General features: G+C 46.2%; 1 protein-coding gene across 1 annotated transcript; it reads right to left on the bottom strand.

Annotated features, from left to right (window-relative positions):
* Positions 1-2,500: 2,500 nt before the first annotated feature.
* ADAM28 (ADAM metallopeptidase domain 28) lies at positions 2,501-26,579 on the bottom strand. Its single transcript, XM_039564468.1, has 25 exons — positions 26,497-26,579; positions 25,194-25,487; positions 22,599-22,699; positions 21,908-21,984; positions 20,408-20,486; positions 18,740-18,816; positions 18,049-18,244; positions 17,544-17,606; positions 16,658-16,729; positions 15,665-15,834; positions 13,771-13,855; positions 13,074-13,204; positions 12,591-12,768; positions 12,139-12,228; positions 11,234-11,429; positions 10,254-10,356; positions 9,582-9,738; positions 8,906-8,986; positions 8,306-8,384; positions 6,783-6,873; positions 6,326-6,437; positions 5,655-5,717; positions 5,301-5,378; positions 3,498-3,560; positions 2,501-3,412 (listed from the first exon to the last, which is right to left on the bottom strand). The coding sequence occupies exons 2-25, from the start codon at positions 25,240-25,242 to the stop codon at positions 3,380-3,382; spliced, it is 2,424 nt and encodes an 807-aa protein (XP_039420402.1). The 5' UTR covers positions 25,243-25,487; positions 26,497-26,579; the 3' UTR covers positions 2,501-3,379.
* Positions 26,580-26,681: the final 102 nt, after the last annotated feature.

Raw genomic sequence — 26,681 nt, 5'->3', positions numbered from 1 at the left:
GCCAGGGCCATGCTTTTTGTGGAATTATTTATGGATCTCGTGTCAGGAGCAGCCTTTTAATCTCTGCCACTCTCCCGGAGGTGGCTTTGGAGGGATGCAGGGACCAGGACAAGGCTGGGGCCTCCTGTTTGCTCAGCCCCAGAGGAGGATTAGAAGCATCCAGCAACGCCACGCTTGGAAAATTATCATTAAACTGATGATTAATGGCACTCCTCAGCCATTATTAAGGAAATTGAAGTGGCTGAGGTTTGCATTTCAGCACAGGGTGGGATTCTTGGAGTGTCTGTGCAGGGCCAGGGGTTGGATCCATGATCCTGTGTGTCCCTTCCAACCCAGGATATTCCATGATTCTCTGATTACTGATAGGATTATTACTGATAGGATTATTACTGATAGGATTATTACTGATGTTATCAGCCACTGGCCAAGGCTGGCATGGTAAGAACCATTTTTTGGCAGCACTGGACCATTAAGCCCAGTTTGGTGGCAGACAACCAGTAAGGGCTGAGTTCAGGGACCATCAGCTGGGAAACCTTCACTGTGAATTTTCCCTGTGATTTTTCCCACCAGTGGGCTCATCCTGCAGCCTTTTATCCCCTCCTTTGTGCAGAGGGTGATGATTTATGCATTGCTGCAAGGCCACGGAAGATCTGCTGGCACAGGGAGGTGAAATCCTTAATTCCAAGTTCCCAGTGACATTATCACCTGGCTAAAGACTGCCCCGACAACGCTTTGGTTCCTGGTGGGTAAAACCAGACTCAGTTAGAACTGGCTCTTGCTGTGAGGAGCTCTGAGCGCAGCCTGGGTGTGGAGTCACGTTTGGAGGGTTGGGATCGGGCTGTTGTTCCTGGTCTGGTGCCTCTGTGTCTGGAGATCCGACGTTCCCGCTGTTCCCGTGTCCCCGTCCCCGTCCCCTGCACGCACAGCCAAGGTCAGGAGGTGCTGGCGGTGCAGAATTGATCCCACAGCGAGCAGGATTCGCTCCTTCCCCATATCCCATTGCCCTCTAACGGCCAGCGCGGAGTTTGCAGAGCAAAGCGGACAATTCCGAGGGTGGGAGAGGAATTCCGGAGGAATTCGGTCCGTTGGGATGCTCTGAATTTCCAGAACTCCCTGAAAACCTTCACGGAGAAGATTGGGTTGGGGGTGCAAAGAGAAAAGGTGTTGGTGGCACCATCCTCAGGTGCAGATGGAGGGAAAAGTGGGAGGAAAGAGGGTGGGAAATTGGAGCAAGGTCATCCCAGAGAGGTTGTGGATTCCCCACCCCTGGAAGTGCCCAAGGCCCGGTTGGACGGGGCTTGGAGCACCCTGGGATAGGGGAAGGTGTTGGGGTTGGAATTGGATGATCCTTCAGGTCCCTTCCAACCCAAACCATTCCATGATTCTGAGATTCTGTGAATTCCGAGACTGAAAAAGAAACAGGAAAAAAAAGACATTTTTGCTTTCCCGTGGAGCGAGAGAGAGGGAGGAGCGGGACATTCCCTCATCCCAAAAATCCCAGCGACACGTTGCTTTTTGCGGGGCTGGGAGCAGGGCAAGGTCCGGCCCAGGGCTCGTGCCCGGCAGATTCCAGGTAATGTTTTCCCCCTGCAGTGGAGGCTTTTGAGCAGCAGATGTCACGTTTGTGCAACACAACGAGAGGTTGTAGCTACACACGGAGTAACTTCGGGTGTCCCGCGGCAGGAGGGGCTGGGAATCGTAACCTGCTCTGGGTGGGAATAAATGGGATATAAATTATAATATATATTTTATATTATTATATCTATTATTTTGTTATCTATTGTAAGTAATAAGTAATTATAATATTAATTATATTAACATTATAATTTTATTAATTATAGTAAAAGCCAAATAATATCTAATTATATATTAATTACATTAAATACAATTAATATACCGTATAATTACATTACTATATCTTGTATTATATCTATTATTTATATATTATAATATGTATTTTATCTATTAGATATAAAATTATGGAGAAATTATAGAGAAAATACAATATTTTCCTGAGGTTTTCACTCCTGCTCACTCGGAAGGAGGAGTTTGGTCTCAGCCCAGGGTTCAGCTCCTGCTTGGGGCTGGAGGAGTTCAGGTGTGGACAGGTCAGGACCTGGTTTTCTGCACGAAAAGGCAGCCCAGGCTCCCAGGTTTGGAGCTGAATCTCAGAAGGTAACTCAGAAACAGCAATTCTCTGGATTTGCTTCAAATCTCACTATCCTTGGAAAATTCTGGAGTGCTCCCAAAGGTGGGAAATTGGGAAGAGACAGATGTGAAGGTGGCAGAAAAGCTGTGATGGAATATCCTGTCCCCCCTCATTATAAATGGAATTTGGCTCTCCTGGCTGACTTAGCAGGTCTGACAGCACCTGGAAATGATCTTTTCTTGCTGCAAATTGGGAGTTTCAGGGCTCTGGCAATGTCAGAAATGGTCCCACTGCACCCTGCTTCTCCTGTTTCGTGGGCCAGTGATGGGTTTTAAAAAACACAACCATTCCTTCCTGTTCAGACAGAACTTTAATACAGAAATCTCTGTAAATACATTAATTACAGCTCATAAAAAACAACTTCTGGATTTTTACACCCCAGTCAAACACAGGTGGAGATTCCAGTCTGCTCCTGGCTCAAATAAAGCAGCAATTATCCAAAGAGGAAGGAAGCTCTGCTCTTCCAGTAACATCCATCCTCACCCAACACAACCTCACTCCTCAAACTGAGGACTGAAATCCCATCACATCCATGTTTTGCAGGGAATGGCATCTTCAACAGGGAATTTAAGGATTGTGGAGAGAATCCAGTCCAAAGGATCTTCCCAGAACCATTCCTAACATGTCTTGTTACTTATTCCACGTCCAGCTCAGACCCTGAGGACGCAACTTCTCTCCCAGGGCAGGAAGGGTTTGTTTTTTCCCAGGACTTGCACATGAAGGAGAAATCTTTGTGTTGCTGAGGGTAGAGAGGGCTGGAAAAGATCCAGAAATGGAGCCAAAGAAACGTTTACAATTCCCAAACCTGCAGCAGCCACGCTTTCCCTGCTCCCCTCAGCTCAGGTCCCAGAGGAGCAGAGGAGGAGCAGCCTCATCCCGCAGCGGTGGCCCAGCAGTCAGGGTGTGTTCAGCAGCTTTTGTAACTTACTCTGAGTTTACACCTCAGTGCAAGTGGTGGTTCTGCTCTGCTTCTCTTGCACAGCAGCTCCGTGTCACCACCAGAGCTCCTCCCTGCTGGAAATCCCAACGTTTTCTTCCCAAGCAGCCCTCAGTCAGTTCTTAAGGGGAAGAGGGAGACGGTCTCAGATGCCTTTGCCAAAAGTGGAGGAATCGAGGGATAAATGATCCCTGGAAACTTCAGGAGTTTCACCCAGCTCTGCTTGGGAAGCCTCAGACTCTGGGGTTCATTGGGGGCTTCAAAGCCTGCATGGAAAAGGAGGAGTTAGATCCCAGCAGTGCCAAGGAATTCCATGCCCAGAGAATGGCTGTCCCAGTGGATCCAGGTTACCTGCGGCGGAGGGGGAGGTTTGCCCTTGGCAGCGGGGACGGGAGGAGCTCTTCTCTCTGGAGCCTGGAACAAGATGGGGTTTCAGTGTCACCAAGGTTGTCTGAGTGATGCCACGAAGATTTTTTGCCTTTTCTTTTATACCCCTGTTAGACCTTTTTACAGCTTCTGTATTCCCAGTGCTTTTTGCCTGCACTCTTGGACTTGTTTGTCAAGCTGAGAGACTCAACATTTTAGAAGCTTCGTAGCCAGGGATCAGGGTGCCCCAGAGCCCAAGGTGCTCTCCAGAACACATTCTGTAAGCCAAGATAGAACCAGCCAGGGGAAGGTTCCTTGGGGAGGGGGGCTCACTTGAGCCTCTCATTGGGGAATCTTTGATAGATCTGCTAATTAGTAAAAACCTATAATGTTCTTCCCGATCTTTGGGGGCACACTCGGCGGGGTGCATCTCGATGCACATGACCTGGCCGTGTGCACCTAAGGATCCTTACAAGAAATCCCAAGGTAAAATCCCTTTTCCCCTTCTAACCGTGGCTGACTCTTGATTTTAAGACCAGGAAAAGGCATCAGGAGCAGCTGCAGGACCCCCCAGGCCCCTCATCTCTGCATTTCCTGCAGCGATTTCCCACTGGGAATGCTGGAGGAGGAGTGGAATCGTCTGTGCCCGTGCGAGGAGGCAGCAGAACACAAACACAAGGGCACAGATCTGTTTGGGAGGGCACCGAGCTGCTCCCAGCATTTCAATATCGACATCCAAGCGCACGTGGGATGTGTGGGAAGCTCAAGGTGCATCTCTGAACACAGCTGGGATTTAAGTGGGGCTTACAATCGATACGTGGGGTGATTATATTTTATATTTTACACTGTACAATGTACATTTTATATGTTACATCTTATCTTTTATATTTTATATTCCACTTTTTATATTTCAATAATATATTGAAATATATATTATATTCTATATTTTACATTTTATATTTTATGTAACATATTTTATATTTTACATTTTACATTTTATGTTTTATATTTATTTTATATTTAACATTTTATATTTTACATCTTTTATTTTACATTTTACATTTTATATTTTATATTTTACATTTTATATCTTATATTTTACATTTTACATTTTATATTTTATATTTTACATTTTATATCTTATATTTTACATTTTATATTTTATATCTTATATTTTACATTTTACATTTTATATTTTATATTTTACATTTTATGTCTTATATTTCACATTTTATATCTTATGTTTCATATTTTACATTTTACATTTTACATTTTATTTAGTGCTGACCCAGTGACTGTGCAGGCAGCGCCCACAGTTGTGTCACCAGCGTGAAGTTGGATTTTACACCCTCGTAGCAAATGCAGGCATGGTGAGTATTTGAGGCAGGTGTTTTAATGAGGATGGTTTGGGTTTATCAATGACAAACAGAACCATTCCTCTGGATTTAAGACCCACCACATCTCTGCCATACAGGGACTCACTCAGACACCTGTAGTAGCGAGGTTACTCATTGTTTGCACTCTGTTTACTCCTGAAATCCCTGCTGGTTTCAACTCCAGCTGCTGAGTTGTGTTTCTGATGCCTTGGAGGACTCCCTGGCACGGCTGAGGAATGTTTGTGCAGTTGAGGATTGCACAGCCAAGAAGGTGACCCTGCCCTAAAGATCTGTGCTTTGAAGGGCTGGGATTTCAAAATTTTCCATTAAATTATAGTCCAAAACTGCAAATATTAATTGATATCTGATAAGAGTTGGTCATTGAGATGAGGGATGTGAGGGATGTACTCACAAACTTCTCCTCTGGGTGGAAAGAGCCGGGTTTGGTGGCAGGAACGGGAGGTGGGGGACCTTTGGGCCTCAGGACAGGCTGGAAAAGATGAGAACATGGAACCCTTTAACCCTCTGTGTGCACTGTGTGTATTCCACGTGTTCCTCGGGAATGTGCCGCTGCAGTTGGATATAGAAGTGCTCCAGGAGGGCTGGCGAGGGGCAGGGATGCTCCTGCAGCCTGGGAGAACAGGCAGAGCCCGCGCTGGAGCTCAGGGATGTCCCTCTGGGATCACGTTGTCCCCAAGGGTCTCCGGGGGTTTGTGATATTCCCCAAATCCAGCAGGAAAGCGGGGACATTCCCGGGAATACTCACAGTCTGGCGCTGGGGCTTGTTCTCCTGAGGTGGAGGCACGGGAAGAACTTTCTTATCAATTACCTGCAAACAGGAACCGTCACAAATCGGGTGGAGCCCTTATCTCATCTCCTGCGTTATCTCCGGGTGTCCCTTCCCTGCCTCGGGGCACTCAGGGACTCAGGGCCCTCCCCGAGCTGGGATTCCCAGCCTGTCCTTCCCCTCAGCATTTTGGGAATCTCGAGCTGGGATTCCCAGCCTGTCCCTCCCCTCGGCATTTTGGGAATCTCGAGCTGGGATTCCCAGCCTGTCCTTCCCCTCAGCGTTTCGGGAATGTCCAGCTGGGTTTCCCGGCCTGTCCTTCCCCTCAGCATTTTGGGAATCTCGAGCTGGGATTCCCGGCCTGTCCTTCCCCTCGGCATTTTGGGAATCTCGAGCTGGGATTCCCGGCCTGTCCTTCCCCTCGGCATTTTGGGAATCTCCAGCTGGGATTCCCAGCCTGTCCTTCCCCTCAGCATTTTGGGAATCTCGAGCTGGGATTCCCAGCCTGTCCTTCCCCTCAGTGTTTCAGGAATCTCCAGCTGGGATTCCCAGCACTGTCCCCTCAGCATTTTGGGAATCTCGTGGAAGTGCAGCCACTTTGGCTGATGGTTGGGCCCTCGGGGACAGTCCCCAGCTGTCCCTGCTCTCACCTTCTGGGCAGGTGGCACCAGCACGGGCACCAGCACGGGCTGCTCTCTGCAGCTCTGCTCCTGATCCACAAAGACCTGGTTGGTGGCTCCGGGTCCCCTCCTCGTCTGGTGCCTGTCGAAGATTTCATATCATGGTAAATTTTACTTGATTTCAAGAAAAAACCTCACAGCTGAAGCCCTGCCTTACTCCTCCTGGTGTTTTGTAGCCATGTCCTTGATTTCTCTCTGCCCTTTATTTATTTAGGATTATTAAGGATTTATCAAGAGCTCCATTTCAACTCTTCCATCCCCTCCACACCACGGGATTTCTGAAACACCTCCACAAATCTCACGGACCATCTTCCTTCCTTTCCAGAGTCTAATTCCCCCCACCCCCATTGCAAACTCCACCTTACACCTCTGCAGGTATTTCCTGGCTGTGGTTTGTGGGGTTTAGGTGGATGTGGGAAGGATTTACCTCTTGTGGAAGCCTCGGAAGCGGGTGAGCAGCACGGCGGCAACCACAGTGACAGCCAGGACAGCCAGCACCCCGGCAGCGACGGCGATGCCTGGCAGGGACAGAAACAGCCCTTAGAGCATCGGGGAATCATTGGGGCAGGCACAGAAACAGCCCTTAAAGCATCGGGGAATCATTGGGACAGGGACAGCCCTTAAAGCGTCAGGGAATCATTGGGACAGGAACAGCCCTTAAAGCATCGGGGAATCATTGGGGCAGGGACAGCCCTTAAAGCACTGGGGAATCACTGGGACAGGGACAGAAACAGCCCTTAAAGCACTGGGGAATCATTGGGACAGGGACAGAAACAGCCCTTAAAGCATCGGGGAATCATTGGGACAGGAACAGCCCTTAAAGCATTGGGGAATCATTGGGGCAGGGACAGGAACAGCCCTTAAAACATCGGGGAATCACTGGGGCAGGGACAGGAACAGCCCCTAAAGCACCCCAGAACCACTGAGGGGGCAGGGACCCAACAAGAGCCGCCGTTGTTTACAAGTTTCCCATCATCGCTGGAGAAGGAATTTTTTAAACTCCATTCGTTCTCACTTTATGGCTTCCCCTGCCACAAATGGTGATGGGGAAAGATGAATTCCTGCTGGTTTTGCCATATTTGAAGTCAGCTGTCCTCGGGGTAAACAAATCCTAAACCAACCCTAAACCAACCCTGCCCTTCCCATCCACCCTCATTCCTGTGTCCTTGCTCTCCTGTCTCAAAGGCTGTTACCCAAAGTGGGGTGCAGACCTTCAAATTGCCCTCAAATAAAGTTTCTTTCACAATATTCAACAAAACTACTCCAAAGCCTCAACCAAGCCAGAGGTTCAGAGCTGAGGGTGCTCTGGTGAGGGTGAAGAGAGGACAAATATATTTCATATTATGAATGAAATAAAGCCTTTTTCTTTTCTCCCAAACACGTGGAAATCTGGACACAAATTATTTTCCCTCGGAGGTGGATCATTAAAGACCATGCAGATGATAAATGAACTTGTCCAGCTCATCAGAGCAAACTCTCGGGATCCTGGCTCCACTTTGAAGGGACAGGGAGCTTGTTATTCCAAGAATAAAAAGGAGGAGCCTGTCACTCTCACCTCCAGGGGGAATCACTTGTCAGCTTAGAAGGAAAAACACCTTCCCTACTCATCCCTACAGGACTGGGAGGTGCTCAGAAATCAGCTCCCTGGAGATGCAATCCTGGCAAAGCAGCAGGGGTTTCAGTTGGATATTAAGACAAATTTCTTCATGGAAAGGATTGTCCAGCTCTGGAACGGGCTGGAGTCCCATCCCTGGAATTGTTCAAAAAGCCTGGCTGTGGCAGCTGAGGGCAGGATTTGGTGGTGCTGGTTGGTGGCTGGGCTTGATGAGCTTAACGATTCTAATTAACAACTGCATGAACCACTCTGGTGCTGGGCTGCTCCCCTGGAGCTCCCCTGCTCATTGCAGCCAGGAAAGGACAAATTCCAAGGTGTGGGACTGTGGCACTTACTGGTGAGGGTTGAGGAGCTGTCACAGGTCGGGGGTGCCCACCCCTCCTCACACTGGCACTGCAGCTTGTGGTCACACACCTGGGGAGGACAAAGCAGGGACACCTCAGTTGGGAATTTGGGGGGTCAGAAAGTTTCTGGGTGAGGATCCTGAGAAGTTTTTTGAAGCTCTCAGTTCATTTGGGCTAAAATTTAGCACAAAAAGGAGCAGTTTTGGGTTAAAGACCATCCTGTTGTCATGTACATTTTGTTTCTGCAGTGAAAGTTTCACTCCAGAGTTAATCTATTTATGTGTAGGTCTCTGAATGGCCAAAGATGAGCAGAATTCTCTTCCCCAAACCAAAATGGCCTAAAAAAATTAGCTTTGATACCGTGGCTCAGGGGTAGGGCCAGGCACAGGGGCTGTGTCCATCTCCTGGGCAAAAATATCGATGCTACATCAGGGTAGATTTGTTTTTATCAAAATTTAAGAAGTTTCTGACTCCCCAAATTTGACAGATTCATATCAATGACTTAAACCCTGTCAGCAAGAGGGTCTGAGGCTGATCTGCATCGTTTCCTTGGGGTTTTAAAGTGGATAACATTGAAAGCTGGTGTCTCACAGCGTGGCCAGAGCACTTGGCAGAGCAGTTGGTGGACCTGAAGACCTCCTCAGCATAGACACACTCTCCATGGCTGCACACCTGGAATGAGAGGAAACCACAGGGATTTGGAGCTTCCAGGACAGGCAGAGCTTGCATTTTATCCTGTGAGGGGATGGAGAGCAGCACGAGACACAGAACCAGCACTGGAAATCCCTCAAACCCTTCTAGGAGAGGGAGACGGGGGCTTAATTTCCAATTTGGGTGTTTTATAGCAAGGGGAGTGACAGAGATGTGCAGACATCCCTGCTTCCCACTCCAATCCCTCATCCCGCCCTTCCAGGTAGGAATACACAGGGAAGGGGTTGGAAACAGCACCCAGAGATGCCTGGCACATCTATTGTGGAAATAATTAACTGTAATAACACATTAACGAGCCCCTAACCCTTCACACAGAGCTGTGTTCCTGCTGCCACACATCTTTGTGACAGTGAGAGGGAATAAGGCAGCAGCCAAGCCCGAGGAAATGGGAACGGTGGCAATTCCTGCTGGCTTTGCTGCTGGTTTGGGATAAAAGTTGGGAAAAGAGATCAGCAGAAGTTTGGGGTCCACTCAGTCTTCCCATGTACAAGAGAGAATTCTATAAACCAGACTGAAAGAGGGGGAGGAATAAAGAAAAAAGTCATTCTTTACTCACCATCCCATTCCCACACTTGGTTCCATCCAGGATCATCCCTGGGTCTGCTTCTCCATTCCTGGGAAAACTGGCTTTGCAGGAATCAAATGTCACCAGGCTCCCCTCCTTAGGCATCTCCCTCCCTCCGGAACAGAAGAGTTTTCCACACATTTTGTCTCTGGAAGGAGAACAGGAGCTGTTACCCAAGGGCATGGCCCAGCAAACCCCTCTGAGCTGGTGTTTCCTGCAGCCTGAATTCCAAGGAAACGGCTGCGGAAGGGAACGCTGGCTGGGGTGAGGGCAGCTTGGTTAGAGCAGGTGACAAGTTCTTAAATCCTGCTGAGTTTCTTAGGGAACACAAATTCATTCACAGAAATGAGCATTTAACTGGTATTCCTTCACTTGTGAGGTTCAAATTCCCTATCCCAAAAATCCCTGGATTTCCCTGCACACTCACACACACTCATCCTCCCCAGCAGCCTTGCACAGATCTCTGTGCACACCTTTGCTCTCTCTCACCTCATGATTTAAATCCGCTTTTCTTAGAAGTTATTTCCCACAATTTTCAGACAGAACAAGAAGGGACTCAGGTCTGTGCCACTAAAATAGGGTGGCCCTGGCTTCTGTCTCCTAATTTGAGTGGGAATGGCCTCTCTTCCCAAATCCCAGCAAGTTCCATAGCCCAGTGCTTACTTTCTCTTGCACGGGACGTGAGTCCCTTTCTCCTTCCTGCAGTACCCATAATAGGCTCCCTTCTCGTTCATGTGGTAGCAGGAGGCTGCACCATCCGTCGCCTCTGCAGGAGGAAAAGGCAGTGGGATCAGTTTGGGATCTCTGCTTGGGACAACTGGGAATGTTCCATCTCCTTGCCTTGCTTAGGAAATGGCCCTTCCCAAAGAAGTGTCCATGGGCGTAAATGACCTTCTGGCACTTCAGCCTGGAGAAGGGAAGGCTCTGGGGAAACCTTGGAGCCCCTTGCAGGGCCTAAAGGGGCTCCAGGAGAGCTGGAGAGGGACTGGGGACAAGGGATGGAGGGACAGGACCCAGGGAATGGCTCCCCACTGCCAGAGGGCAGGGCTGGATGGGATATTGGGAAGGAATTGTTCCCTGTCAGGGCAGGGAGAGGCTGGGATGGAATTCCCAGAGCAGCTGTGGCTGCCCCTGGATCCCTGGAAGTGCCCAAGGCCAGGCTGGATGGGGCCTGGAGCAGCCTGGGACAGCGGGAGGTGTCCCTGCCCTGGCAGGGGGTGGCACTGGATGGGATTTAAGTTCCCGTTCAGCCCAAACCATTCCCCAGCTCTAAGAAACGCTGCTTTCAGAAGCACCCAGATGTGCCAAATTTGGCTGTTAATTTGCAGGACAGACATTTCCTCTTCCTATTTAGCCCAAACCACTTCCCCAACTCCATTCCAGCTACTTCAGACCCATTCTTCAAAAGAGGAATGCGCTCCCCACTTCCCATTTTTCTGGAAGCTGCAGCTCACGAGTTACAACCACTGACAGCGGGAAATGTAACAATCATCATTAATTATGCTAGAACTAGGGTTTATCTTCATGGGTGAGCCATTCCTGAGGTACAGCAGATCTGAGGGTTTGGAGATGCAGAATTCCCTTCTCTCCCTCTCTCCTGTGACCGAGATGAGCTGATTTTTCCAGCTCCACAGGGCACTCACGTGGTCCGAAGGCAGCTTTGCACTGGCTCTCCCGGGTGGGACAGGTGCCCATGTAGCAGTAGCCCTCTCCATAGTTGCAGGGGTGCCCGTTGACCCGGAATCGATCCTCGGGGCAGCTGGAGGAGCGCCCTGTGCACATCTCAGCCAGGTCACAGTCGTGTTTCACCGCCCGGCACACCGAGCCGGACTTCTTGTACTGAGGGAGGGAGAAACGCCCCACTCAGCACCCAGCACTGCTCAGAAACACCCAGCTGAAGGGTGAAAATAGGGCAGGACAAACTCCTCCTCACTCCACAGGCTGCGTGAGGAGCAAGATCCATATCTCACTCCGTGTTGGATGTGCCAGTTCACAGGTTTTTTGCCTCTTGTGCCACACCTTTTATTCCCAGGGGAAAATGGCCAATGAAAGGGCTCATTTCTCCAGGATGGTGGGAGAGTGAGGGAATTGATGGTGGTGGTGTGGTTTGGGATGGACTGGTGGGCATTGACAGGACCCAGGGAAGGGCTGGAGCTGGGGCAGGGCAGGGTCAGCTTGGATACCAGGGAAAGGTTCTTCCCCCCGAGGGTGCTGGGCACTGACCAGGCTCCCCAGGGAATGGGCACGGCCCCGAGGCTGCCAGAGCTCCAGGAGCGTTGGGACAGTGCTGCCAGGGATGCCCAGGGTGGGATTTTGGGGTGTCTGTGCAGGGCCAGGGGCTGGATCAGTGATCCCAGTGTCCCTTCCCACTCAGGACATTCCATGAGTCCATGACAGTGCCTTTGTCAGTGCTGTTAAATACAAGCACAGGGGATCAGTTCTCCTTTATCCCAGCAAGGCTGAGGAGCTGGAGAGAGGAGGGTTCCACCTGGCAGCTCTCACAGGGGAGGGAAGGGTCTCACTGGCAGTTTTTGGGGAAGGGTCTCACCTGGCAGTTCTCACAGCAGTCCCCATGTGCACAGGCAGCCCCCGAGGTCAGCTTGCAGCTCTCGGGGTCACAGCACTCGTTCGTGCACTCCTGGGACAGAGGCAGCAGTCAGAGCTGGGGCAGGGACACCAAACCACTGCCCCTGGCTGGGACCTGCCCTTGGCTTTGTTGGGAAGCACCTTCCCTACAAGCCCTGGGTTTGGAGGTAGAAGTTGTGCAGGGAACTTGGGGCTTTGGCTGAGACGTGGGGATGGCTTTGTCCCACTCTCAGTTTCTCTGTCCCCGCCTCCTGACAAACCAGAACTTCGTTTTCCCCAGCACCCTGCACACACCCAGCCACCCCAGCTTTGGCTGTGGATCTGTGTCCACCTCAGGGACCAACAGAAAGCAGCTGCTGTCCAGCCGGGATCAACCCCTTTGCCTTTCCCAAGGATCATCTCATTCCCAGGTACCTCAGGAGTGCCACAGTCGCATTCCTCTCCCTTTTCCACGAATCCGTTCCCGCAGGACGCAGGGGCCACGATGCTGCTCAGCTCTGGGATGTTGGTCAGGCACTTGGGCATGTCAGCCAGCATGAACTTCTCAAAGCTCTGGAGGCTGCAGGAGCTGAATTCCTTGGGAATCACTGAGCTGTGTTGGGGAAACAGGAGGATTTCTGTTAGGATTGGCACAGGCAAGGAGGAGAAACCCCCTTTGGGAGAGAATTGGAGCAGGTGACTGTCCCCACAACTCTTGGGTGTAAACATTTTTCTAAATATATAAGGATTAAAGTAGGTTTGGGTTGGGTTTTTTGGGGGAGTTTCTGTCTGGGAATATCTGACAATGGCCTGGGCATTCATCCATTTTTTTTTAAATAATTTGAATGGAATCATCTCACTGCACAAAAATACTGCTCTTGTTTGAAAGCTGGGAGCATTTGAAGCCCCAGGTCCCACCTGACAGTGTCTGTCATGATGCAGATGTCGTCGCTGCACGAGCAGGCCTCAGTGTCGTGGCTCATGCCCAGGTTGTGCCCCATCTCGTGGGCCATCGTGGCTGCCACTGCAATCTCGTTCCTGTTGTGGTCCTGGGGAGCCAAGAGCAGCTGTTATTTCCATGTGTGCTTTACAACGAGCAGGAACAACAGAGAAAACGAGAAACGGGACAGTTTTTCCTCAAGTGGAATTATCCTCGCCTTGCACAAGGGTTTGTGTGGTGCTCAGCCCATCTGTGCATCTGTCTGGATTCTATGTCGTTATTTAATAAAAATGTTTATCAAATATGTATTAAATTTTTATGAAATCATGTCAAATTTACACCATGGAGGTGTGTATGTCACATGTTTGCTTTCTTTACCCCCTTCACTTCAATTAAAATAAAATCCCAGGATCCCAGAATGGTTTGGGTTGGAGGGGACCTTAAATCCCATCAATTCCATGGCAGGGACACCTTTCCCTGTCCCAGGTTGCTCCAAGCCTCACCCAACCTGGCCTTGGACACTTCCAGGGCTCTGATTGTGAATCTTTACAGTCTAATAATGAAGCAGAGAACCGAAAGTGCCCTAACCCCAACGATTTTCATAAAGGTTCTTCTCTGGCTGGGTAAAAAAACCACAGAAAAGCCTTTCAAAAATGAAATAAAAAGGAATCAGACCTGAATAATACCTGCAGAGTATAAATCACTGCATATGGATTTGAGGAAGGCCAATCCAATCGTGGTCCCCTCGAAGTCCAGGCCTCTGGAAGGAAGCACAAAAGCACAGTGAGATCAAGGGCGTGCCCAGGATGGGATCTGAGCTCAGGGGTCTTTTCCTAACCAGGCTGGAGGTTTCATCCCCAGCTCTGGATGGCATCTCAGATCCAATACAATATTTATTTTAATATAAATCAGATAAACAAAAACCCAGTTGAATGCACTTTTCATTTTAATATTTACTTAAATTCTGTGGTGGTTCATAAGGTGGAAAGCATCTGTTGGTGTGTAAAGAGCTGAATGAGGAGCTCCAAACACAGCAAAGAGCTGGGATGAGTCAGGACCTCTGGACACAGGACAGAAAAGTGGGGTCAGTGCTGGTTTAATTTGGCATTTCCCACATTTTTGGGGAAATTTAATTCATCATTTCCCTGCTAAACTTCACATTATGACTCTTTCAGTGGTCAGATTTCGCTGCAGTCCCCCAGGGCACTCAACTTCTGTGAGCAAAACCAGAAGAAGAGTCTTAGATAAGGCAGAAATTCCCATTCCCCATTTTTGCAGGGATTCAGCTGGAAAAATTTGATGCGTGTCCTGGCAGGAATTTATTTGTGCTCCATGACAAAAAAGAAAATAAAAGCAAAAAAAAATGAACTTGCATTTATATTTTTTTCCTGGAATTGGTACAAGCCAGTGTTGGAATGGGTGAAATCCAGGCCAGGATAGTGCCACTGACTGGTGACAAATTTTGAGGAATAAAAAGTGCCTTGGATGGGTTTGGTGAGCGATTTTTAAGGAATAAAAAGGGTCTTGATTCTGTGACCAATTTTTAAGGAATAAAAAGAGCCTTGGATGTGTTTGGTGAGCGATTTTTAAGGAATAAAAAGAACCTTGGATGTGTTTGGTGAGCGATTTTTAAGGAATAAAAAGTGGCTTGGATGTGTTTTTGACCAATTTTTAAGGAATAAAAAGAGACTTGGATGTGTTTGGTGAGCGATTTTTAAGGAATAGAAAGAGCCTTGGATGTGTTTGGTGAGTGATTTTTAAGGAATAAAAAGAACCTTGGATGTGTTTGGTGAGCGATTTTTAAGGAATAAAAAGAGCCTTGGATGTGTTTGGTGAGCGATTTTTAAGGAATAAAAGGGGCCTTGATTGTGTGACCAATTTTTAAGGAATAAAAAGAGCCTTGGACATGTTTGGTGAGTGATTTTTAAGGAATAAAAAGTGGCTTGGATGTGTTTTTGACCAATTTTTAAGGAATAAAAAGGGCCTTGGATGTGTTTGGTGAGTGATTTTTAAGGAATAAAAAGGGCCTTGGACGTGTTTGGTGAGCGATTTTTAAGGAATAAAAAGTGGCTTGGATGTGTTTGGTGAGCGATTTTTAAGGAATAAAAAGTGGCTTGGATGTGTTTGGTGAGTGATTTTTAAGGAATAAAAAGTGGCTTGGATGTGTTTGGTGAGTGATTTTTAAGGAATAAAAAGTGGCTTGGATGTGTTTGGTGAGTGATTTTTAAGGAATAAAAACAACCTTAGATGTGTTTGGCGAGCGATTTTTAAGGAATAAAAGGGGCCTTGATTGTGTGACCAATTTTTAAGGAATAAAAACGGCCTTGGATGTGTTTGCTGAGTGATTTTTAAGGAATAAAAAGTGCCTTGGACGTGTTTTTGACCCATTTTTAAGGATTAAAAAGAGCCTTGGATGTGTTTGGTGAGCGAGTTTTAAGGAATAAAAAGGGCCTTGAATGTGTTTCTGACCAATTTTTAGGAATTAAAATGGCCTGGAATGCATTTGGTGAGCTGTTTTTCAGGAATAAAAACGTGCTGGGAAGGGAGTGGCAGAGGGAAGGGCACCCACGTGATGAGCTGAGCGTTGTCGTTCCGTTTCCTCTTGAGCAGATCCGCCAGGCGCCACTTGGAGAAGGCGTCCAGGGTGAACCCTGCGCTCCTGCTCAGGGGACACTTGTCCCCATCTGTCCACACCTCCAGGCCAACCAGAGCCACGTGGGTGTTGATGGCTTTATAAACCTGCAGCAGAGGATTAATTAAAAATTAATCCATTAAAAATGAATGCATGTTGTTAAAAATCGATGCTAAGGAAACAAAGCCTGGTCCTGGTGCTTGGGTCACTTTTTCCACTTCCAGTAGCCAAACTCCAGACCTAACAAGGCTTTTCCAAGCTCTGAATTCCAAAAAACCCTCACCAAATAAACCATGAGATCTGATTTCCCACCACGTTGAAAGGAACTTTAAAATGGTGTTAAAATACTTGAAAATTCCAGCAATTTTGGAAGAAATTTGCCAAAGAAATCAAGAATCAATTTATTCTTTTAGAATCCACCATTCACTTGACAAGTGATTAGAAAATATCTTAAAAGTATTGGTAGAAATAATGAAAGTAGGAGTAGAAATAATTAAAGTAGGAGTAGAAATAATGAAAGTTGGAGTAGAAATAATTCTTATTAAAAATCTCATCTCTGAAGGCAAAGAACAGGAGGATATGGACAGATGTGGTAAATTTGCTTTCCAAATTACAATGAAGTTGAGTTTTCATTCATAATATGCGTAATAATGAAAGTTTATGATGTTTAAAATAGAAATAATTATAAATCACTTGGATTTCTATGGTTTTCAATAGAAATAATTATAAATCACTTGGATTTCGATGGTTTTCAATAGAAATAATTATAAATCACTTGGATTTCTATGGTTTTCAATAGAAATAATTATAAATCACTTAGATTTCTATGGTTTTCAATAGAAATAATTACAAATCACTTAGATTTCAATGGTTTTCAATAGAAAAAAATTATAAATCACTTGGATTTCAGTGTCACTTGTTTGCTCTCACCGTGTTGATGTAGTTGACTATTCCAAATATCCTTTGTCTTAGATTTTTAACATCTTCATCATATTTCTTGTACTGAAAAGGCAAATACAGCACATCAGGAAAAGGGGATTTATCAGGAAATAAATGTCCCACAGAAGATTGTTTTGCAAACCACACCACATGTAAAAAATCGTATTTTATATAAAAACTATCTCTTTGATGTAGGATTTTATCAGATGTTGGGTTTCAATATCAGCCCCTTCCAAAATGGGAATTTCTGTGTAGGGTGCAGAGAAGGAGTTGGACTCAATGATCCTTGTGGGTCCCTTTGAGCTCGGGATATTCCCTTCAAATTCAGGATATTCCCTTTGAATTCAGGATATTCCCTTCCAATCAGGATATTCCCTTCCAAATCAGGATATTCCCTTCCAAATCAGGATATTCCCTTCCTAATCAGGATATTCCCTTCAAATTCAGGATATTCCCTTTGAATTCAGGATATTCCCTTCCAATCAGGATAATCCCTTCCAAATCAGGATATTCCCTTCCAAATCAGGATATTCCCTTCCAAATCAAGATATTCCCTTCCAAATCAGGATATTCCCTTCCAACTCAGGATATTCCCTTCGAATTCAGGATATTCCCTTCGAATTCAGGATATTCCCTTCCAATTCAGGATATTCCCTTCCAGCTCAGGATATTCCAACAGCACAAGCACTGCAAGGTCTTTCCTAAATCCAGGTCATCTCCAGGTGCAAATTCCAAACTAAATCCCCTTTAGGAATCCCTTTTCCCAGCCAGGCTCAGTGGAACCTTGTAGCTCTTGTAGGAGCACAGGAATACGAGTTGGGATACCCTGGGAAGCTCCTCTGGAGCTGATCAAACACAAAATAATTCCAAAACTCACCAGAGCATTGTCTGCAACGATGTAGAGCTCCAGGAACTTCTTGGCTTTCAGGTAAGCTTTCATCTAAAGGAATTATTGATTTTAAATGACTTTTAAGAGCTTTTCCAATCCCAACCTCTACCATTTCAAAACTGTTTCTTAATTATATTAATTATTGAGGGGATTTCTTTGGCCAGGTCATTCAGAATGGGACTGGTTTGGGTTTAAATGACGAGAAGTAGGCTGGGTATTAAAATTTTTACTCAGATATGGAAGGTAAAATAGATATTAATGAGTATTTAGGTGTTAAAGGTGCAATGGGCACCTGTCAGTAAAGGCAGGAGGGTAGAACTCAGCTGGTGACTCTGAAATCTCAGCTCTGGAAGATTTTGCTCTGGTTTTTAAGATCTGACCCCACTTCCCTGTGTTTAATCAATCCTTTGTGGAGGTGCCACCAAAAAATTGGGATTTGTGCTATTTAGACTTCTCCTATTCCCTTTTTTTGATGGGATAGCCACGTCCTTACCTCTGGGCTGTTGCTGGATTTGAAGATGTCGTTGATGGGGTCACTGGAGTCCTGCTCCCAGGAGTTGTTGAGCAGCCCACAGGTTTTGATGGGCTCTTGTTTCAGGGCCTCATATTTATAAACCACGTGTTCCTCCCTGTCCGAGGCTCCCAGGGGCTCGATGAAGAACTTCTGGCCATGGGTCTCAAAATAGCCACTAAAAAAAGGGTTGGAAAGTGAGGTTTTGGATCAAAGAAGCATTTATCCCAAGCATGTAGACCCTTGGAATGTTCCAGCAGCCTGAGGCAGTGTGCAACACTTCAGAAGCAGAAATCAATTAATTAATTATTGCTGAGTCAATTGGAAGATTTGGGTGCTCTCAGTCAAAGAGAAGCTGGGTTAGGAATTAATTTGATTTAAATTTTGGGGGGGTTGTGCTGACAGAAGTGGTTGAGAAGTGGATTTCATTCCAGTGGGGAATTCGAAGATGTTTTCATCCTGATTTGAGGTGAAAAGCTGAAATACTGTAAGGAACTAAGAATAACTATTTTTCTTCCTTCCCCCTCTGTTTTTCTTTGGGAAAAAAGTTGCCAAGGCCTGAACAAAAGATCACATGACTTCTTTCCTTCCTGATTCTCTCCTGTTGGGCATTTATCCCAAAACATTTATCCCAAAATCCCATTCTGCGCTTGGAACCCAAACCCCTCCTCACCTCAGCCCTTTGCAGGTGCTGATGCTGGCCACAGATTCAGCATCACCCTCCACGTGGCCTCCATAGTAACAGTGATCCTGGTTGGAAAAAAAATCCAGGGTCAGGTTGGGCTGAGGATTTCAGAAAACAAATTAAACTATCTCCAAATGACAACAAACTGCACTACATGAGGAGGTCTCCCATTAGGAGATTTGTAAAATGAATTTTAAAAGTTGGTGATCGTTTCCATGTTTGCTGTGGACCCATTTTTTTTTTATTCTTCAACATGGAGTTACCCAAATCATGGCAAATCCAACAATTCTGGGCTCTGGTCAATGCACAGCACAGAAAAAAAGGAATATTCCCACTCCCTGCTCCAAATTAAGCACACACTGCTGTGCTCTGCTCGGTTAAAGTCCACACCAAATGGTTTCCTTGTGCCCAGATTTCGAGGAAAGGCTCTTTAATTAGCCAACAATTAAATGCATTCATTTCAATGGGATTAAAATACAGGTATTATATTAAACACGGGTAGGGGAAAGAGTTTGGGGGCTTAATTGGCTTAAGGATTTAAGGTTTCTGTTTTTGTGTTCAGAGAGACTTCAAAGTCACTGAGGGGTTGTGGAAAATTTTACCCCCAGCGTTTTCCTAACTGGAGTTCTTAAGATCCTGGATCCAAACCCTTGTGCCTTGTGCCTTTTGTTTTCTCATGAATTTTTGATTCCACTTTATCATTTATTTCTCTTCCTTCCACCACAAAGTGTCAACTTTGTTACAGGGAAAAAGACATCCACAAAGGGAAAGTTACGGGGGGAAAGTGGAGGATTTCTCTCCATCCTTTGGGGATACAAGAGGAAAAACTCCTGATCCTAATGCAATATCCGGAGTGCAGGAATTCCCTGTTCAGCACAGATGGGTCTGTCTGAGTTTGTCTTTATCCAGGTTTTTCACACTCCGTTCAGGGAGTGAAAATAATTGGAGCAATCAGAAAAAAACCCCAAAAATAACCAACCCAGAGTTATTTCTGCACATTTATTTCAGTCAGAATCCTCCTAATTGCTCCTAACAAAGAAAATTAGGCTTTGAATTCCAGACTGTGTTGTTAAAACACATCTCATGAGCTTGGAGGAGAACTTCAGGTGGGAGCTTTGGGGAAGATCAGTGCCCAGTTAATTAAAAAATCCCTTCTGCAGTGAGTCCCGTTTGCCTGGAGGTGCAGAACTGATCTGCCAGGGCTCAGAGGAGGCAGCTGGGCTCAGGTGCTGCGAGCGTGGCTGGAAATGTGAGCCGGGAGGAAATGGGGCCTTATCGGGCTCGGGATCTCCTTGGGATCAGGGCGGAAATCAAGTCACGGGGCTGAGCAGGAGGAGCAAAGCCTGGAGGGCAAAGCAGCAAGGTTGAAAGCTTTGGGATGGCCCTGACTCCAACAAAAGGCTGGAATTTGACCTTGAAGTTGTTCAGCTGCCACTGAGGTGGGGCCTTCCTGGAAGCCAAACCATGGAGCTGATTCCCAACAGGCACAAGGGCCAAATCCCAACTTCCCCATCCCTTCAGAGCCACCCTAACTGGCTTAGAACCTGGAATTCAAACCGTGCCTTTCTGTCTCATATCTCCCGTTATTTCATGGATCCGTGAGTCTCATGTGGACTCAAGACTGGATGTAAAAGGGAAAAACCCTTCCTGCGTTACCTTGATCCCAGGAGTTGTTGTGATCTGTCGGCCGTCAGCAGAATAAAGAGTTTCAGAATAATCCCCAGCCAGGAGATCCCTGCAAGGAGCCAAGTGCAGTCATTATTCCAAGGAAATCGTTGCCATGTAGAAATGAGGTGATGACGCAGTGCACCGAGTATGTGGGGAATTCAAACAATTACTCAGGTTATTCTTAGTATCGGAGAAACTCGGGAAGCAAAAGCTGCAGGGAGGGGAATTCTGCTTGCTCATAATCCTTACTCAAACAAACAGACTTTTCTAAAAGAAGAAAGCAATTAAAGTCTGCTGATTTTACTGGGATAAACTCATCTCCTGGCAGATCTGGATGCAAATGTATAATTATACATTGATTTTTTGGGGCCCGTTTTTACACCTTCCTAAAAGCAGCACCTCTGCAGTGACTCCTGTTTGGGCAGCTCCCACCCACTGCCAGCATCCCATTTCTCTTCAAAGAATAGGATTTAGTGCAACACCATTTCCCTCCCCCCAGTCCAAATATTTAGATTAGATTAAAACAGGGGAAAGCAGTTAATTACAGTCTATATTTAACATGAATTGATTATGGCACTACTGTATTTGCACAGCCTGTGGAGCAGCACCCTTTCACCCAGACTGTCGGAGCGTGTGGTAAATGTTCTGCTGGAGCCAGACTTCCCATTTCCAGGAAGGTTTTGTCAATGCCAGGTTATGTTTGGTTACTCCAGGTTCAAAAGAAGTAGTGCTAAGGTAAATATCTATATCAATGTATCAATCTATCAGTGAATCAATCAATCCATCTATTATCTATCTATAATATAGAGATATATAAATATAGAATCACAAATTTTTTAAGGTTTGAAAACACCTCTAAGATCATCGAGTCTGTCCTAAAATCTTGGAATGGTTTGGGTGGGAAGGGACCTGAAGGATCATCGAGTTTCACAGGCAGGGACACTTTCCACTGTCCCAGGGTGCTCCAAGCCCCATCCAGCCTGGCCTTGGGCACTTCCAGAGATCCAGGGGCAGCCACAGCTTCTCTGGAAATTCCATCCCAGCCCCTCCCCAGCCTCACCGGGAGGAATTTCTTCCTAATCTCTAATTTAAACCCTCTCTCTCTCAGTTTAAAACCACCCCCCTTGTCCTGTCACTCCAGGCTACAATTCTGAAACCACAGCCTCTTCATGGTCACAGAAAACTTGTGAGGCAACAGAAAAAGCTTAAATATGCATTGGATTGACCAATTTAGGAAAGAAATGGGGGAGCAGAGGTAGCAGGATGGGAAGTGCCTCCATCATGGCAACGTCTCATCCCCAGCACTTATTCCACGTTCCCAAAACACTGACAGGATTCTTCCTCTCCCCTCTTCTTTCCTTGCCATTGAGATGTTGCATTTACCAGAACACTTCTATTTTACAGGGCTCTAATCCCTGTTTTTTGGCATCCTGAACACCCTGCCGTGGCTCACAGCGAGCAAGAAGGGAAGAGCTGAGCTGAACCCACCGATTTTTTCGTAGCTGCAGCACCACTTCCTCTCCGTTGGCTTTGATCCCGTACTTCACGGTGTCTTCGTATTTGCTCTGTAAACAGATTGAAGTGTCAGAATATGCTCTGCTGCAGCTCCTGGCCTCAGCAGTGGTGTTATTGGAATGCCAGCCGTGTTCTTTTCCTCCTCTTCCCACCAAAAACAAGGATTCTGGCAGGAGCAGAATAAGCAGGAGGTCACTCTGTTTGAGGGGTTTTAATTAGAGGAGCAATTTTGACCTTGCAAATTCATTTCTACCTCCATAAGCACAAATCCTGCATGCTGGGGAAGTGCTGAGGGGGATGTTTACGTTCAGACACTTCCATAACACCCTCTGGAAGTGCGTCAACCATGGTTGGTTTTAATTATTGGTTTAATTTAATCCAAATGAAAGTGTCCACAGGTTATTAAAAACCTGAGCAGTATCAAACCCTGCATCTTTGCAGAGGTACAAAGCTCAGAAGAGCCTCGGATGGCCTGAGGGATTCTCTGCATGCTGAGCACACCTCAGCTCCTCTTCACGAACACGGGATCACTTCTCCAGGCTTTTCCTTTTGGAAGAGCAAATGTGTGTCCAAGTTCTCTTAGCCTTGAAACCCAAAGGTGTTTTAACTCCAGAGAACCTTCCCCATCTCCCAGAATCAGCCAAGAAATGATCTCCTTTCCTACCTCTGAGCTTGCTCCCACAGCTCTCCTGTGCACCGAGTGCAATTTCCGCGGGTAAACGACTTCATATTGCTCAGCTCCAGGGAACTTCCCGCTGCTGCTCCCTGGGGAGAAACAGACGGGGATTGATGAAAACACAATTTTAATTTATTAAACACCCAATTTTGTGGCTGGCCAGGTGATTCCTTTGGGCTCTTGCAACACCTCGTGCTGCCCTGCTTTCCCTCCACAGCGTGACCCAACACCAGCAGTTTTCCCATTCTGGATTTTGGAGGACTTGCCCTCCCTGGCTACTTCCATTAAAAAATTTCCTGCAATTCTCTTGGGGTTTCTCCTCCCAGCTCTGAGCAGTTCAAGTCCCAACAGGCCAGCCCAGCCATGCCAGTGCAGCCTTTCCCTCTGCATTTTCCAGCGGCATGAATTAAATGATTTGGGTTTGTGGAATGAGCAATCTCCAAACCTTATCACGTGACAGACAGGCCCAGACTGCCTCTGGATCTGCAAATAAATTTACACAATGCAGAGGTCTGCAGCAGGATTCCTGCTCTGCAAAGCCTTGGCACATACATAATTGTGGCAGAACTTTAAGAGAGGGTGGCAAGAAATAATTACAACTTTTACCTCTTGAATTGGGTTGAGGGAGATACAGCAGAAGGATGGGAGAGGTGTTTGGGCATGGCCAGGTAAAATAATGGGAGATAGGCAGGAAATTAGGAAAACCTTGAAGGTGGAAGGAGTCCAAGAGGTTCCTTAACTGCCAGAACCCTTTGAGTGGTCTCATAAGGTCTGCAGTGGCTGCAAAGAGCTGGGTAAGGAAATGCAGAGCTGATAAAAAGAATTTTTCTTTTCTGCTCTGAACCTCAGCAAATCCAGAGCAAAGTTAATTTGGGGTGGGCAGCACCCTGGAGTTCATCCTGGCAGCTGGAAGCCAGGTTTTTGGGAAAACAGGGTTGTACAAGGGATGTGTTGGTTTCCACCAAGGCAAACCCTGAGCTCTTTAATCTCCTACAAAAGGGAATTTCATTTGAATTGGTGAATTCTTGAGGGCCTGTATTTGAAAAATAAACCAAGAACAACAACAACAAAAATACCCTAAGCTGCCCAGAAAGCCAACAAAACCCTGCAAAAACAAAGGCACAGAGCACCTCCCATGATAATTCCTGCCCCAGGGCCAGGTTTTTCCAGGAGTGAGGCCTCCAATTACTGTAATTTTCTCTCTCTGGAACAGCAGAGCACATCCTCGTGCAAATTGTCGAAGTAAAACAAACAGATCCATTCTTTTATCACTGATTTATTTGATTCAACCCTTTCCAAATGTAATTGCAGAACAAACCTGGTTGTATCTTGATAAAGATGTTGGTTTAATGGTGCAGAGGGATCCCGTGTCAGCTGAGCTGCTACACCGAGCATGTGCTGGGAGCAACTACCGAGTGTAACTTTACTACTGCCATTCACAACGGGGTTTTATATTCTTTTTAAGCAACTAATTATAAAAAAAATCTGCTGCTTTTCAGATTTCCCTCCACAGGCCTCAAGTGTGTCCTTATGCAACAATCCCAGGAATATTTCAGGCCTCTTGGAACAAAGATCCCCAATTTTATCTCTCCACACCCTTTGTGCAACTCCAGCCCAGAGAGTTCAAGTTAAGGCGAGGTTTAAAGGGAGACTCAGGACTGAACTCATCCCTTCCCTGCAGCCTGATCCAGACAGAATTTCGAGGAAAACTGGTTGGTTTTGTTTGGAATGAATCCTTTCTTCGAGGGAGTTTTTTAATCAGCGCATTGTCTTTGCTGCCTTCAGGTTTTGTCTTGAGCTTGGAGGAGGAAAGAAATTCCTTGGGCCCCGTACAACAACTTGTAATAAGGAACAAATAACTGTGTGCTTTTCCAAGCAGAAAATCATTAGGGAGGATTTTATTGACAATGAAGTTGTGGTTTTGTCAAGAAAAAGAAGATAACACCTTTAAAGTGTGCACATTTTCAGATATTCTGTGCGAAAAACCAAATTATAGATCTGTGCCTGAATGCTAATTAAATGTTTAATTCTGGCTATAAATCCTGTGCATGCTTGTGCAGGCCAAGCCCTGAAAAACTCCGTTCCCTGTTGACAGGAATTGAAAGAAATTGTGTGTGTGAGGAAAAAGAAGCGGGGTCTGCTCAGGTGAAATCACCTGGATATAACCTGAAGCATCATGCAGCTAAATAAAGCCTGTTCAATATTTTAAATCAGGTAATGTTGTAATTGAATTCCTACAGAAATCTGCTACTTTATGGCCAAAATGCTGATAAATTGCTGTAATTGTCTAAATTGGCCTCTCACTTGCAGGGTAAGATTTGCTTTAGTGGTTCACAAAACCAACCAGTTGTGGGTCTTTAGGCAATTTATGGCCACTTGTCAAACAAGTAAATGCTGCTCTATCTAAAGAATTGTAGACAATTGCTTTGAACGCAAAGAGCAAAATCCCAAATATCCCTAACTCCATTTTCCAACGGCTTTAACTCATCGTTCCTCCCTAATATCTACCAGTTAATAATTAAAAATTCATCCAGACTTATCCATAGCAAAGCTGATAAAGGACTAAAACAAAAAGTGCCATACCTTGTTGGAGGAAATGCAGCAGAAGAGCAGAAATGAGGAGGATTTTCATCCTCGGGGTTGTGCTGGGCTGGGAATGTGGCGTTCCCAGCGTGGCCCTGCCCGGGAGCTCCTCTGGGCTGTGGGTGAGAGGCAGGGACGGGTTCAGCTTTATTCCTGCTCCTGCAGGAGGAAGTGTTTGCTAAAGGTGTTGCACAACACCAAGTCACAGAGTGTTACAGCAAGCGAAGTTCCTGCTGCTTGCTTCGTGCCCTGAACCTTGGGATAAGGATCAATCGCTGCTTTGGATTCGCTTCCCTGAAAACGGGGAAAAGAAAACGAATTAGGTCAATAAATCAATAAATATGGAGATTGGAGCTGTCATCGAATTACAGAACGGTTGGGGTGACCCTAAGGCCATCTATTTATGGTCTGGCTGACAAAAGCTGAAAGAAAACCGGTGGAATGTCAAGGAAGGAGCGTTCCCAGGAAGTTTAGGGTAAAACAGGTCCGCAGGGTGAAGTTGTGCTTTAATTCTGGGTATTTACCCCTGAACCTGGACCAGTGAATCACTGACAGAAAAAACACTGAGCTGAGCCCTTGCTGCCCCATCACCCCTGTTAGTAATGTTTGCTTCGGACTCAGGTGATTAAATAAAGGAGGCAGAGCAGGGAACGATCCAGGTGAGGTCTGTGCAATCATATTCCGAAAATCTCTGCCAGAAAAGCACCCCGTTGACTCAGTCAGCTGTAATAGAGGAGTAATAAACCTTCTCAGGCCACAAGTGTCAATACAGAAGTGCTTGAGAGGACTTGAACTTTTCATGGGTTTAAATGGGAGTTACAGAGTACGGAGAACTGGAATGGATCATCGGGATATGAATTGATATTTATATACAGCAGGATCAGCAATAGACAGGACACAGAAATATAGATATTCCTTGTTGATGTTAATTTATAAATGAGTAAATATATCTGGATAAATCCACAAGGGAATTATATCCACAGGAGAATTTTACTGCCTTTACCCTTCTCATGTAAGCGTGAGTAAGCAACTGTTTCTCTGTTGAAAAGTTCTGATTTTTTGGACATTTTTAAGCCAAACTTCCCCCTTAGATTTCTGCTGGATCTCCAGACATGCTGGGACAGATTGGGAGCTGCAAACAGATGGGTTTGAGCTTTTATTAAGTGTAGGATGGTGTTAATTGAGAACAATATTTGGCAGCTGCTTGTTTGGGACACTTCAGTCAAATATTTCAACACATGTCGCCATCCCAGGTTAGGAAAGAGGTCTCCAGGGAAAGAATTCATGAAGGATTTGGACATACCCTTGCTCAGGTGCTCATCTGAGTTGCTCAAAATCAGACAGGAGCTGTGTCATCAAGTTTAGGTTGGTGCCTTTCAAATTCTGTAGAGATATAAAAGGTGGACAATTCATATTTTAAGTGTTCTATGAACAAAAATAAGCTGGGCATTCTTGGGCTGCATCTTTGCCTCGCCAAAAAAATAAATA

The sequence above is a fragment of the Corvus cornix genome, chromosome 22, assembly GCF_000738735.6.
Source record: "Corvus cornix cornix isolate S_Up_H32 chromosome 22, ASM73873v5, whole genome shotgun sequence".
Classification (NCBI taxonomy): Eukaryota; Metazoa; Chordata; class Aves; order Passeriformes; family Corvidae; genus Corvus; species Corvus cornix.
This window is presented reverse-complemented; position numbering and strand designations above follow the sequence as displayed.

Coding starts and splice junctions, on each gene's coding strand:
- ADAM28 (XM_039564468.1), bottom strand. CDS start 25,242: ATGAAAATCCTCCTCATTTCTGCTCTTCTGCTGCATTTCCTCCAACAA. Junction 5,718..6,325: donor TGGTGCCACCTGCCCAGAAG/GTGAGAGCAGGG, acceptor TCCTGTTTGCAG/GTAATTGATAAGAAAGTTCT. Junction 3,561..5,300: donor TCCACCCAGAGGAGAAGTTT/GTGAGTACATCC, acceptor ATCTTGTTCCAG/GCTCCAGAGAGAAGAGCTCC.